At 38.5% G+C, this 15,706-nt stretch overlaps 1 protein-coding gene across 2 annotated transcripts in view; it reads right to left on the reverse strand.

Annotated features, from left to right (window-relative positions):
* Positions 1 to 274: 274 nt before the first annotated feature.
* RBPJ (recombination signal binding protein for immunoglobulin kappa J region) overlaps positions 275 to 15,706 on the reverse strand; it is a 165,918-nt gene continuing 150,486 nt past the window's right edge. For both annotated transcript variants that reach the window (XM_073609116.1, XM_073609125.1), the window contains exons 10-11: positions 14,309 to 14,412; positions 275 to 13,969 (exon numbers count right to left, since the gene is read on the reverse strand). In XM_073609116.1, the coding sequence (XP_073465217.1) occupies positions 13,654 to 13,969; positions 14,309 to 14,412 (420 nt within the window). In that variant the 3' untranslated portion in view covers positions 275 to 13,653. The remainder of the gene's footprint in view (positions 13,970 to 14,308; positions 14,413 to 15,706) is intronic.

The raw sequence follows: 15,706 nt of genomic DNA on the forward strand, positions 1-15,706 counted from the left end.
TCTTATAAGGCAGAATATTTACTTTTGGAAAGTTGTAGAAGTCTAAAATTTAATAGCAAACCTATACAAGTGCTTTCACAGAAAGGGACACTGAATCTCTGAAATGATATGGTGCATATGTGGTCATTCTAAATACAAAAGTTGCTTGTCCTTAAACCAACTGCGAACATGAAGCAACATGAACTGTAAACCATTTTTTTATTTTAAATTAACCTTCAAAGAACACAGTATTAACAGAAGCATCCTTCATACAAAGGAATAGGACACACTCATATGTGGAAATAGAGCATTAACAAAATTTAATGTGTAAAATTGTCAAAAAATATATACACAAATAAAACACAGTTACAGGATTAGACACAATGGTATAAAAATGTAACCTTTCTATGAAGGCTTAGAGGAGATAGAGTGCACCTTGAATCCAGATTAAAGATCTGGCTTATGTTATGCAAGACTAATGATGGCAAGCTTTTAACAACTGTTAGTCATTCTGTTCTATAGGTTGTGCTTTATGAAACAGCAAAAATCAAAGAAAGCATACAAAATAACACTCTTAAAATGGTTTGCATTTCACTTTTTTATTGAGACTGCCCAAGTTGCAGGAAGTTTTCGCTTGATGTAAATTTAACCGAGCAGATACTCATGAAAAAAAAAAAAAAAAAAGTAATAAGGTTGCCGAACTCTATTTTATTGCTAAGAAACCAGGTGCACAGAACAACACAACCTTTGAGGACTGAAAACAAAGCTGGCTTCTTTACAAGACATACATATAAGAACCATAACAGCAGACTACCGATCCAAAAGAATCACTAAAATAGTAGCAATTTTATAGAAGGGAAAAAAAAATAAAAGTAAAACATATTCCGTTCTAAAAGGGTTACCCAGCAACCCCAACTAATAAATTTAAAGAGTCAGTCCATTCAAACCATACAATTTATTTTCTAGTTGATGTTCAGGAGTTAAATTTAAATATCTAGGTTTTTTATTTTTCTTACGAACTTCGGTGACAAGAACTCAACATCTCAGCACCCCCACATCTTGCTGAATTTTTAATATACAAGGAAATTCAGGAAGAGCAGGACTATTTTGTAAAGGTTGTGGTGGGTGTGCACAGCTGAGATCCTAATATAAATATAAGGCGCTAGTGGGTCATTCAACTCTCAAGCAACTAATACTTGAATTTAGACTTTGGTTGACTGACTCCTTAAATAAAGGACTACACCTCCCAACAGTTTGCATGATGGCTGGAGAGAAATGAAAGCACTTGATGTCATACTTATCTCCTCAGCACCACAGGAAAAATCCCAGCACAATCCATCCATTGCCACCCTTCTTACTTTTACCTGATAGTTAAGTGTTGATCCATCTCACTTCAAGCAACAGGGGAGGGAGTTAATACAGGAACATCACAATGGTGGATCTTCAAAGCAGGGCTTGGTAGGTATATAGAATTCCAAATAATGATGCCTTTATTACTGCCCCGTCCAAAATTAAATTTCAGGTGCATTTCATTCTTAAAAGGGATCAGTCATGAAGATTCTTGCCTGGCTGTAAAGTCTAAGATTTTAACAGCGCTCTTAAACACTTATGCCACAGGGCAATCACAGCAAAGCCATACAAACTTTTCCTGTGCCAGGATAACAATGTGACTTTGACTACTCTCTGATGGCAATGGATAGCCTTCTAAACAAACAGGTAAGAATCGAAATAAGAGTCCTTTTAAAGCCTTCTGCGTGCTAGTGGTGCCTCATACTGGAGGTTAAAAAAAAAAAAAAAGCCGCTATTTATAAAAAGGTACCTGCGACCACTTTATAGCAGAGGCAGCCACCATATGTGCTAGGCATGCTCATTAGAAACTAGCGGAATGGCTAGTGTTCCACTAAGTAGAGAGGCTACATCCTTCCAGAATCAACCCTACTTGAAAGTCACAATGAAAAATAATATCTGGCACATAAAGGTATTTTGATTTGTTCCACACATAACATAAGTCACACACACGTATTCAATTGAAACCTGCCATCTCTAACAAGCATTCGCAGAATTATTTGGTATAACCTTTACCAAGCTAGCACAATACAACTGCTCATGTTAATACATCTGGATTCTGCAGCCCTATTTTAGGCAAACCAGCAGTAACAAATAAGATCCATGGCGCTGGTGTAAAATTGGCAAAAACGTACACATGTAAATATCTGGCAGTTCAATAGCAAACAATTAGTAAAGGTTTTTAAAAGAAAGGCGTATTATAAGTACGTTTAACACCTTAAGTCCAGCAGCAGCGGTGGAAACCATGGCAAGATAGAAATGTCCATCTGTTCAGCTAGTAGAAAAAAAATGTTAGCTGCTAAGCATAAAAATTCACAGATTCAACACAGAAAACTCCACACGTGGATACAGTGCAGCAGACTAATGATAGTTAAGTTGCCTGAACACACTTAACATGGAACACAAGCTATACTTCTCCAGACTGAGGACACTAAAACTATGGAAGACAGCGCTAGAGATACAGCATCATGAAAGTCTGTCAATAGGCACAACAATATACAATGCCTTGTAGTGTTTGGGTGAAAATATGGGTAAAGTTTTGCTGGTGATGCAATCAAAATGCGCTTGATATGTACAGTTAACATTGATCTTCTATGCTGGTCTATCCCTCCATTTATCCATGTTTACACAATTTAATAGTTGGGGGGGAAAAAAAAAAAAAAAAAAAAAAGTACACCTTTGGTAATTTTAATACATATTTTCAATTAATTAAAGTACACAAGCAAATTGCAGAGCTGAATTTGGGCAGGTAACAGATACAAATCCCTCCCCACAAGGGTATGACAATACTATAACTCATTAACATTCTGGGTGCAGCAAGTCCTCAGACTCCAAAACATGAATTCCAGTAAACTATTCACATCAAGAGGAATTTAAAAAAAAAAACAAAAAAACAAGAAATAAGGCCACAATGGATTAATTTCTTGGTCACAGACAGATGAGGCAAAGCAGTGTTTCTAAAAGCATGAGAAGAAAACGCTTCCATTTCTATACAAAGAGCATATAAAAATACAAGACAGTAGAAAAGGCAATAAGATGATTTTTTTTTTTTTTTTTTTAACTTCTGCCAGGAATTTTTCCCATTTATTTATTTTTTTTTTAATAGCAATAAATGTGTAGGGTAGTGTTTTGGCCAGGCTATACATATATGAATGGAGGAAGGGAGACTCAGAAGTTTATCAAAGGCTGAATTCACCCAATGCTGAGATTTGGGTAATTGCCAGTATGCTGAATCACACACACTAGCTGCTTAGACTACCTTTGATTCCAGCGTCAAGCGGTGCTCCACCCAAAAGGGGAAGCTCCGCTTGTTTGCTCCCCCCCCCACATTTGGCACCTTTCGGGGGGGAGCAGGTGCCTGTTTTTTTGACAGGTACTCGTCCCAACTTCCTCATGCCACTGAGCCATTTAAAAAGTGCAGCGAGCTTTGAGCAGTAGAGAAGCCGCAAAGCTTCACTGCTGGCTTCGCTTACGTCAAATGGCGGCAGCGGCAGCCCCCAAGAGCCGATTGAAAAATCGGCTGGGGCGCCAAAATCGTGGGATCCCTGGACAGGTAAGTGCCCTAATATTAAAAGTCAGCAGCTACAGTATTTGTAGCTGCTGACTTTTAATTTTTGAAGGGGGGGGGGGGGGGGCTGGAGCTCTGCTTTAACTCTGCAACCTTCACCAACCAGCCTCTCCTTAGTGGTATAAAGCACATGCATTTAACAGTAGCTGTGGAAGGGCATGGAATTAGGAACACCAACAGAAAGATCTCATTACCAAAATGTGGAGAATTATATGCAGATTGCGGTGATACAATTTAGAGAAATGAAAAACCATTCTGGGTTAAATGTTGCTATGAACTGCACAGTAATACCAGTGATGTAAATGAAGGAAGCATTAGGGGTAAGGGATATTTTTGCTGGTTAATGTTATAAAGAAGCACACCTGGAAGGCACATGATGCTATGTAGTCTAGCAAAAGGTACAGGCTCAGTCATAAGAATGACCAATTAATTATGCTTCTTCTCAAATGATTTGGTCTTAACTGAAAGGTGAATAATAAGGTTAAAGCTACACACAAGTAGCAAACACTGCTGGCATTTATACATAAAGTAGGCAACCAATTTCTTTCCAGCACACGAAGGTTTGTAAAATACAAGAGCGCGACAGGGTGTCCAAACATGCTCTATGGCAATGTGTACTCTTCAACTGCCCAGTGGGCAGCTAAAAAGGGAACAAGATACAAACAACAATATCAGACTTGGCACAAGATCAGTAAACCAGAACTATTCTACAAATTCCAAACACCAACAGTTCAAAAAAAGCCTTTCAGTTTGTTTTAGATTTAGAGTGACTACCATTTATACTTACCCCAAATCCCCTTATCATGAATATAGTCTAGCAACCACCTGCCATTCCTTACTGCTCCATCTGCTGTGCTTTTTGGAATGTCAAAACAAGGGCGACATGGTCCAAAAGCCATAGAATGAACAGACAGTGGAGGTAATGGACAGAGGCACTTAACTTCATGAGATCAACAAACAGGGGCAACAGGTGCAAGCATAATTTACACAGTGACCCAATCGCCTTCAGCCCACACTACAAATAAGTGATTTTTTTTCTTCACGATTTGACCTTAAGAAAATATTACTTGAAAACAAGACAATACGTTGTAAGACAAGATAGGTTACAGTTATGAGTCACTGAACTGAAACGCCAAACAGCTGCTCCAAACTGAATAGAAGCATATGGATCACACAGCTGTCTGGATTAAGATACTATATCATATGCAGTAGGGTCCACATATCTGAGTCCACCTTCAAGAAGTGTATTTTATCTTTTTTTGCTTACAATTCTAAATTCCTATCCTGCAACTATATGATTCAACTGTTTTAATGTTTGTTGTTAGGAGACCAAGTAAAATCATGTTGCAAGAAATGTTGCATCCACCTGGGGATTATGTTTAGGAAGATAATCTATGGGCCTGTAACATACATTACTACCTGAATACCTTGCATTGACCTACTTTTATTTGTATAGGCACAATATAAATGGTACCAAGTGCTGACCAAACACAGTATGAGTGGATTTTAAGAGTTAATACCGGAAGGTATCTAAATGTGTTATTCCTTAAGTGTTACGTTTGCTACTGCTTGAAAAGAACTACTGAAACATTTTCCAGATGTTCTTAACCATTTGAAAAAGAGCTTAGTGATTCTGTTTGAAGCTGAATTGTTCTCCTGGGCACTTAAAAAACTATTCCAGTGCCAAACTGCAGCTAAACTGAATATGTCCAAGGGAGTAATTCGCTGCAGGCTGGATTTTTCACAAACCAATTCGGTTTTCATCCAAAGCAAGACCAGGCAGGCCTAGAGTGACAATAGCATTTGAAGACCCAATTATCAAGCAGACTTTGTTAAAAGACAGAGTAAAAACAACAACCTATCTTAGTTTAAATTGGGGCCATTTCAGTGACTGGCAGGCTGCAGCCTTTGCAAGACAGAAGCCTTAATCCACAGAAAAAGTTCTCACCATCTATATACTGAAATTTCACTTGGTGTTAGAAATATGCAGGTGTGGGTATGATTGAACCCATCTAGAGTTGGTGACTTAAGCCGCCATAGTTCAAATGAACCGGTTGAGATTCAAACCATGTATGGGCAGGCTGAATGCACCCAACAAGTTGATCGATCAACTTGGGTACAACCAGTCTGCTAGATTTTACATGCAATTATTTCAAGCGGCTGTTATAGCCCCTAGCAGTAATCACTGTGTTCTCCCAATGGGGACAGCTTCTCCCGCTGGGAAAACATAATGGCTCGGCGGGAGGGATTTCCCGGTCAGAAAGGAATTCACTCTGTCTATGGCTGTTCTTACACAGAATCAACAATGACCAAACAGAAGCACCAGTCGGTTCCACAGAGGTTGGTCATTCCCTCTTGCTGGAAGCACAAGTCCACTTTTAGTGCAGTTAAGTTTTGTTTTTCATATCCTCCTTTTGCACTTTCAAAAAAGACAGACACTCTAAGCCCTTCCTTATGTAGCCCATCTGGCACCATGTGTATTCTAGCAAAATGTTTCAGGGCATTACTTGCATAGGTGAGCCATAGCCTCCTTTCACTTCAACAGAAAATGAATCTACGGCAATCTTTCAATTGCCACATATCAGTACCACTGTGAAGATGTCAGTCAGAGGCTGTGGAGGACCAGGCATGCAGTACAGCAAAGAACATACAAGTGTAACCTTAGACTAAAAAGTGCTAGGAAAAGGGAGCAAAAAAGAATGAGGAATTGTATCCTTTAAGGTTGTGTAGAACAGGATTCATGTTTCAACAGGGTTGAAATTGTAAATGTTCATCAAAGCTTTGCCAGTCCTATATAACTTTCTTTCCATAGTTGTTAAATCATTAACTCTACTGCACATATCTGGGAATGCTTGAAAAGAAAAAGCATACTGTAACATTTATCCCTCTCTGGAATGCTCTAGTGAATAATATCTATCAAGAAAAACATACACAGCATCTATGGCAGAATACAAGTAGCATCTAAGGTAAAATGGTGAATACACTAAATACGAAGACACATAGGCTCTGAGTACTAACGTTTTTTTTTATCAATTTAATTGACGATTATGTAAAATTCAAAAAAAAAAAGAAAAAAAAAAAAACAAACAACACACGTATTTATGAAAGATAAAATATAATTCTTAGTGGTGGATTCAGATAATGCAGACACAATTTTAAAAGGCTGGTTGTTTTTCTGTTACTTCCTTATATTTAGAGTCTACCTCTGAAATCAGCAACTGGCTGCCCCACAATTTCCAGCATAATCTGCCAAGCAATGGATAGCAAGGCATAATCACATCTCTTAAAATCTGGAAGCCTAAGCCTGCCTAATGTACAAAGAAAATAATCCTGCTGAACCACTTAATGAAGGTTAACTGGGTTTAGTGACACAAAGATGATGTGTCAGAGAGCTGCTGTGGTAACATATTAGAAATAGAGATATGAGCGCATGCATAAATAACAGGAGTACAACGTGTGAAGATTGGGAATAAGAATATTTTAAGTGCTTAAATTTAGTTAATGCCCATAACACTTTGGCATTGTGCAATACATATTAGGTAATTTCAGCAAAATGGCTATTGATGCAGTACATCACCCAGCAAGTGGAACAGCAAGAGGCTTAAAATAAACCTTTCCCGAGCGAAAAGCATAGGCTGCTATTATGAACTTTCTTCTGAAAAAACTAGTTGTCTGGATATTATAATGACCCACTGATCTAAACAGGTATGCAGATCAAAAAAAAAAAAAAAAAAAAAAAAAAAAAAAAAAAAATCAGAGCAATGTCAGAACTCTACTTGTATAGTTGTTTAGAAGTCAGAGGATTGGCATGACAGCCAGGCAACTAGCACTGACAGAACAAGTAGTCAAGTAATGGCAGCCACACACGCCCCAATGTGATATCACAGGAATATGCTGCAGACAGATCCTCTGGATATGATCTCCATATCCTACACATATAGACAATGTCTGAAATGGATTCACAAAAGTGGATGGGAAGTTATGGAATGACCACTAAAACTAAAATACATACTAACAAAAAAGGCCAATGATAATATTCCCAGATATGAAAAACACAAATCTATGTAAATCTGCTCTAGTAATGTCGGAAGTGTGAAGACATACAAGGCATGCAGAAGATATTAAAGCAGGTCTAACCTCAAAGCCAGGGCTGCAAAAATCTCAGGAGCCATGTTGCCAATACCTAGATCATTACAATTAGTACATAATTGCGTTTCTATTGTAGCCAATGGAAGAGTAAATTCCATGGCTCAAATGTATCTTGCTCCCAAGACTGCTCTGGCAGACTCCTGAATTGTGCAATATTGCATAAGAAATATTCAGAATATTAAATATAACTTTTCATACTGAACCAATGTGTATTTTAATTTTAGTAGCCATTCAAGAGGATCTGTAATTTAGAAATATCATATTTATGCAACAACCTTCGATCCTCTTCTCCCTGTGTTGACAATTTTTGATATTTCAGAGGCAGACTCTGTAGTTCTGTACTGTAAGCCGAGGCTGACCTGGTGTGGCGTGCCCATGACAGCCCGGCCTCACAAAAAAAAAAAAAAAAAAACAGGATTAAATGATGCTAGATGTCATTCCACCCAGAGAGTGACCAGCACTTGACCACAGAGCAGTAAATCTGTGGGGACAGCATTACATAGGAGGCAAGTACTGCAGTATTTTATTTTATTTTAACACAGCTATTTAAATAAAAAATGTGGTTCTGCTTTAAAATCTCAGTCAATCTTCCTTTTTACCTTTATCATCCCTCAAAGTTAAGCCACAGTGTACGCTCCGATACATTAGGATTTACTGGTCACCACATCCCTATATGACGTAAAGTCTGCAAATCATTTAGGTGCCAAAAACACACTGCACATAAATTGTTACATAGCATATACACAAAAATGTTTGTTAAAAGATTGATGACCTAGTAATAGTCCTTATATCCCTAGAACAATGTAGATCGAAAAAAAAAGGCAACGCTAAATGCCTCATTGCCACCTAACATAGCTATATGATCCAAATAGAAAAAATATTGGCACCTGGATAGTTACACAAACATAGGGTAACTTATTCCTGTGAATACAGATTGTATTTCTGCTCTGGAGGGAGGTGTCTGTTCATTCCTCTGATTTAAACTATACCTTTCACCAAGTTAGCTACTGGTGCAGCAATCTGGTTACTTAAGCCTAGAACACACGGACCGAATGTCGGATGGCATCTGCCGGTTAAATAGATAGTGGCCGACATACCGGCCCGTGAATATTGGAGTAGGTTCAGCCAAAGGGGCATGACAGAAAAAGATCTGCCAATCAGCTCCTGATCAGCGCTCCCAGCCAATGGCTGAGAACGCTGACCGGAGTGTTCTGGCGCTAGTGGAAGAAGGGGATGATCAGAGAAGACAGGATCAAGCAGCCTTTTTACACAATGCAGAGGATTAACCCCTTAGGTTCCACAGTGAGTATAACAAGCATGCTTCACTGCTAATAGACTGATTTTACTGTTGTGGGTTCAGTAACACTTTAAATATCAATATTGACTCTTGTTCTCCTAAAGTGATCAGTGAAACGCTTTGAGATCGATTGACCACCATGCATAGAAACTTTGCTACATAAAATTTATTTGAAATAGGTGAAAGAAATGTTTTTGTTGGTATCATATAGCTATCTTAGGTGGCGATGAGGCAATTAGCACTGACATGTTTTCCTATGTCCAATGTTCTGGGGATACAAGAACTATTAGTTAATTTTTTTTTTTTGTGTGTGTGTATAATGCTATGTATTGACGATTACAATGTATTTTATGTAACAAGTTGTTTGGCATTCATTTTCGGCATCTAAAAAAGTCCCTCATCCGGCTAAAGGATGGTTTGTAGCATGAACTCCAACCCCTACCAGATTAGTTCCTTTAGGGTTTGGTCACATGTTTATGTGCATTGATGTGCATTGGATTAAGTTAGCCCATTCACTATGAATGAACCCTTAAAGTGGTTCTAAAACCTCAAGGTTTTTTACCCAAATACATTCTATGCATTAAGGTAAAAAAACCTGTGTCACAGACTCACCCCCCTTATACTTACCTGAACCCCAATACAATCCAGCGCTGTGCACGATTGCTGCGGCTCACCTGGCTTTGTCCCTCCTCCCTGGGCAGATTAATAGGAGTGGGAGCCATTGGCTCCCGCTCCTATCAAACAACTCCGGTGATGGCGGTAGTAGAAGGCAGGGCAGAGTCCCACTGTCTGTGTCAATGGATGCAGCAGTGGGGCTCGGGAGCCCCCGTGGAAATTGGATTCTTATTGGGGGCACCAGCAAGAGTCAGAAGGGTTGGCGAGGGACCCGAGAAGAGGAGGGTCAGGCAGCTATGTACAATTCTATTGCACAGAGCAGGAAAGTTTAGACAAGTCTGATTAAAAAAAAAAAAAAAAAGTTCCTTTACAACCACTTTAATGCACAAGACAAGGCACGTGCACTATATTTGGCAATGCAGTGCCTCACAATGCACACAATATTTACATCTGTGTGCTGTGCTACAGCGCATGGGTGTTTGTTATTATAGTAAATGCACTTTGGGGTGCCATTATAAGTGAGAGGCAACACAATGCAAATCAAAAACACAGCATGCACTGAAAATCACCCAGCTGTTTTCCCGGTCCCAATTTCTTTCAATTTTGAAAGGCAATTTGTCATTAAGCCAAACAGATTTCTAGTGGTAGCTGCTACTGTCCGATTTGCAAACTTGTATACCATTTACAAGGGAGTCAATTAGTTTGCAGTAATGTCAAACAGGTGCTTCTCTGTTCTACACACAAAATGTAGCTTGTATTCAGAAAGGTATTTAGCTTGATGAGAGATTCCCTTTGAGGTTTATAGTAGGGATGGCTTTGCTAGAGGGATAAAAAGTTTATTGAAGACTGATGCAGAACAGATTAATGAAGAAGTGTCCTGTAAGCAAGACTCATTGAAAGACAACCTTTTAGCTAAAGTGGCAATAGCTCTGAAGCAAACAATTTATAATTTAAAATTCTATTTAAAAAAAAGAAAAAAGTGAAAGATCCTCAAAAAGGTTTGATTCTTAATTAAACAGAATAGGTAGCTTTAAAATAAGCGTACCACTTGAAAAGTACCTGTTGTCTACATCGACATAAACCAGTAATATCACAGGAGCAAGATCATTGGCTTAGTCCAATATATTCTGCCTTCTGCCTCATGAGGCAGGTACACTTTAAGCAGTGTAAAACAAAATAAGGTATCTAGATGAAGACCAGTGCCAAAAAGGCATTAAAAAACAAAACAAAAAAACAGCAACATAAGCCATAGCGGACAAGTCAAATAAGAAAAAAAAATGTAATGAGACACTTAACTTACATGTAATAGAAGATATGTACAAAATTTAAAAAACCTGAACCTCAAACATAAAAATGATGCTATTTTTGTTTCTTTACTTAAACAGAATTAAATAAAATATTCATATTTGATGCATGGAGTTGCAGGATATGAAAATGATTGTTTAAATGCCATGTATATTTTGCAAGGTTTTTTTTTTGTTTTTTGTTTTTTGGGTTACGTTAGGACCATAAATAGTCTCTATAAATACATTAGCTTCTTCATTGAAGAGAACAGCTATGGTCTCTTGTCGATGAAGAGGCTACAGGTAAGAAAACATATACATATATATTTACATACAACAGTGACGACTAACAGTGGGTCTTCAGTTGGTATCGGAACACTAAATCTATCTGCTCTTGTCCAAATCACAGATGTCAGTGGTCGTTTAAAGAACACCAACCAAAACTTTTTCATTTAGTGGGGAGTGCGATTATGGCATCTGATGTGTGAAGTTAACCTATGTAGCTTTATTGTGAAACCCTGCAAACATAGTATTCCTCCATCAACTCCAACCCATTGTCTACATTTGTCTCTAGGTTGTACAAACAAGTGCTCTTGATAGGATCAGTTGTAAGTTAAGTAAACATGTGTCCAAAGCCATGGGCATTCAAATATTTCTATATCCATAATAAGCAGTAAATTAGCTTTAAAACAAGCCATCATGGGCCTCTGTAGCTGTAGACTCTTTGAAGAAAGTCACTCTTGAAGTTCATAATAGAAATCTTAAGCCCCCGCACACACAGGCAGAATATCGGCCGAAATCACCAGGTACAGTAAATACCAGCCGACATTCGTTTTGTGTGTACAGGTCCTTGTCTGACAGAAGCCGATCTCACGACCAGCTTCTGTCGAACGAGCATGTTGGAAAACCAGCAGCCGATCAACATCTGAACAGCGCTCTCAGCCAATGGCTGCGAGTGCTGACCAGTGTGTTCTGACAGGGGGGTCCCCTGTCAGAACACAATAGCTCAGCAGGGAGATTGCTGTACTAACATCACATCTTTCGTACAGTACCTCCTCAATTTTTTTGTTCAGCCTGCTGGGCTGAATGGAAAAAAAGAGTAAGGACCTGTTAACACTTGCTTTTTTAAAACACTGAATGGCATTTAGAGCCCGTCACTAAATATAATGTTTAGCTTACAGTCCTGTTCACATGTTTTGTTTGCTTTGCTTCAAAAATTATACCCCATGTCGCTTTAGTGGTGCTTCAATGTGTCTTCAAAGCCTCCATAGAAGTCTATGGCAAAGCTTGAAGCACCTGAAGTGTTTGAGAGGCTTTTATTCAGCTTTAGCTTCGCTTTGTTATGTAGGTATTGCAGGTATGAGATATCAGCACACACACAGGGCATCCGCCAAGCTTCAAAAAAGTACCACCAAAGCATCAAAAACACGTCAAGAAGCATGTTGAAGTGTAACGAGCCCTTACCATGTGTACCAGGTTTTAGCTCATCTCCCCTTGTATACACTTGCCAACAGCTATTTGACAGTGTGCCAGCCTTCTAATGTAAACCACCAGCAGGTGTTCATTCTAAGATTATCCTACATAGATAGTAAACCGATTTCTCAGTATCTGTTGTGAACTTTAAAATGAATAGTTCCATAGTGCCTGCAGCTAGATGCTAGTGATAGCTTGTTTTTCTTTTTAAAGCTTACTTTTATATTGTTAGGAACAGTTAGAATTTTGGACATGAGTTCACTTTAACATAGGTATTACACAGTGGCAAATATTTTACAGCACTGTTTTATGACTTTACACATCAGTGGCGCTGATCACTCTCCACAGAAAATAACGTCAATTTGGGAGGAGTTCTCTTAATACCAGCTGGAGAGGCACAGGATCACTGCTCCTCAACTACACTTAACAAAAACTGGGTATACTAGACAATGACTTAATAGAGAGCACTATCCACATACACAGTTTGTATTGCAGGCAAGGTAGAGGCATTTTTTAAAGCTTTTGCACAGACTTCATATAATCAAAAAAAAAAAAAAAGTTGGCCTTTACAAGGTTTGACATGCTGAACTAAAAACAAAATCAGTTTATGTATAAAAAAAGAAAAGTTCTCTTAAAAAAATTCCAGCCATTGACCAAAAATATATATATATCATTTTTTGTAACTGGAAGAGTATGATTAAAATACACCAGTATGATCAGGTTAGAGCCCGATTATACCTTAGGAAAAACAAATATTTGGTAACAAAAGTGTACTATATGCCGTGATATAAAAAGGTATGGTGAATGTACCTTTTACTAAAGCTTATACAAGGCTGTTGGTCCATAAAATCTGTGTTACGCTCATGCAGTCTAGTTTGCTGAAGTTTTTCACCCCCAAAAACCACATTTTCTATTTGTGCCCATTTTTTTTCTTAAAAAAATATGGCTAAAACAGATATACAGTGGTGTTATTAGACCTATTGTATATGTTTTTATTCCATGTCATTATTGTGGCTTAAAATTTTGCTCGGCACTTGCAGTTCAAAAAGGTTCAGGTGATACGAACGATTATGGAGAAAGATCTTTTTCCCATAAAAGCACAAAAGAAAAACCTAAAAAGAAACCGCCAAAAAAAAAAAAAAAAGGAAAAAAAAAAAAAATTATACATGTCCTTTCATGTAAAAACTAAAAGTCAGCTGAAGTCCAGATACAAAAGTTTGTGGTTAGGACACTACTGCTGCAGTGGATGATGTGACATTGCTGGAATTTGTGCTGACGTTTGTGTAACTTCCCTCGCTGTTCGTGCTGGAATCGTTTGAGGCCAGGAGGCTAGAGTTGGCTCGCAGAATGGCACCTGCTGCGCTACAATGTGGCCGAGGACCAGGCTCTGGGGTGTAGGTGAAGGTAAGGCTGGTGGAATATATGATGCCATCATTCCGGACCAATGTAACTGGCACTTGCACTGGCTGGCGTACCCATCTCCAGCCCTCTCGGAAAGCGGAAATGTCAGGGACAACGCATAACATGCTTTCTGCACACCTGGGTGGAAAAGTCATAAATTGATGCAGGTTTAGAATAATGAAGATGGAAGCTTCAGAGCAAAACATTTATATAAAAAGAAAAATACTTAAAGGCAGAAACAGGCACATGACTGTATTATGTTAATGTAAAAGATTTGCTTTATTAAACAAAAAGGCAAGGGGTAACAAATTATGAAAATTATATATCAAACTTATGCTTCCACAGCAGCTGGAGGCTGCAAGTTGCCCAATTATCAAGCACATAGCTAGAGACCTGCATGTTGTACTTTCCTGTGACACACTAGAAGCAAAACAAAAAGGAGACAAAATAGAAGTATACCTAAAATTATATAAATACCTGTACATGGTTTCTGCCTCCACGTCCCCAAACCAAACACGCAAATTTGGAGTGAAGTTCTGCCCTGTAAGTTCCAACATTGCTACATCTCCACCACCATTCAGCTATTGGGGAAAAAAAATAAAATATTTTCTCAACACATACTCTCCATCCCTAATGTCTGCCTTATAGTGTGCAGGTTATATTTCAAACAAACTTTTTTTTTTTAGAGCTAGAGAAGAAGTAACGAGACACTTCACAGTCGGAAAAGAAAGGGTATGCTGTGACCAGAGATTTCCTTTAAGTCTGACGGGGGTAGGATCAACAATGGCAATCCCAAGATTTCTGTATTGACAGGTTCCTTTTAAATATTATTCTGTAAAACCTATTTGGGCCCCTTCACGCCAATGTGCATGTAGCAACGCACATTTTCACAGCCGCTTATGAAAATGTATGTGCATTCTTGTGCATTTATAATGCATGTTAATTTGTGATTTGGGTTATTCTAAAGCCCCTTTCATACTGGCACTTTCCGCCAGCGAATATGCCTGCTCAGCAGGGGAATCTTTACGCTGATCCCCGCTGAGCAGGTGGATGACAAGTCTGTGTGCGATTCGGACACAGCCTGCTCTCCTCTATAGGAGGTTGGATGGAAACAGACCGTCTGTTTTTAGCAGATAGGATCGGATGTCGGCGGGTGTCAACACGTCATTTGACACCTGCCGCCATATAGAGGGCAATGGATGGTCCGAATGGGTTTGACTAAAAAACCGACAGGCGGACTCAAACTCAAAACCTAAGATAAATAGTATTTAAAAATATAGGGATTTACCATTAAGCAAATACTCTACAAATCACATACATTGCAAAATATATGTAGGTTTGTGCTTCTACCATTTGCTTACCAAGCATTGTAGTGTAGAGTAGAGTAGGGAAGGATTAGAACCTGTCAGATTTTTAATGCTGTCTGTTCCCCCCACTGGGGTGATTCACCCTTTGTCATGGTGACAAATAAATATTTTACATTTACTACAAAGACAGATAGAAGTGAGATCTTCCAATAGGGACATTTGTCCTGGTGACATCTAAAAGGGGACTTTACTTCAGTTTTTAACAGATTTCCTCTAACTTCATCTCCTGTTCCGAAGACGCAAGATAAACAAATCCCCAGAACAGGACACAGACAGCAAAAAATAAAATGACAGAGGTTCTGAAACCTTCTCTGCTCTATCCAAAAATTGCATAAATTGTGACATTACATACACAAATATGCTACATGTACAATGTTTTAAAAATCCCCTGAGCAGCAGTGCATGATCCACATTGTAACTATTGGAAATTCTAATTGAAATACAGTTGCATGCAATTACATTCTATATACACAGGCTTCAAGTTAATTCTTGGAATGGGGGTTGAAGG

This window comes from Aquarana catesbeiana, linkage group LG01 (genome assembly GCF_042186555.1).
Source record: "Aquarana catesbeiana isolate 2022-GZ linkage group LG01, ASM4218655v1, whole genome shotgun sequence".
Taxonomy (NCBI): Eukaryota; Metazoa; Chordata; class Amphibia; order Anura; family Ranidae; genus Aquarana; species Aquarana catesbeiana.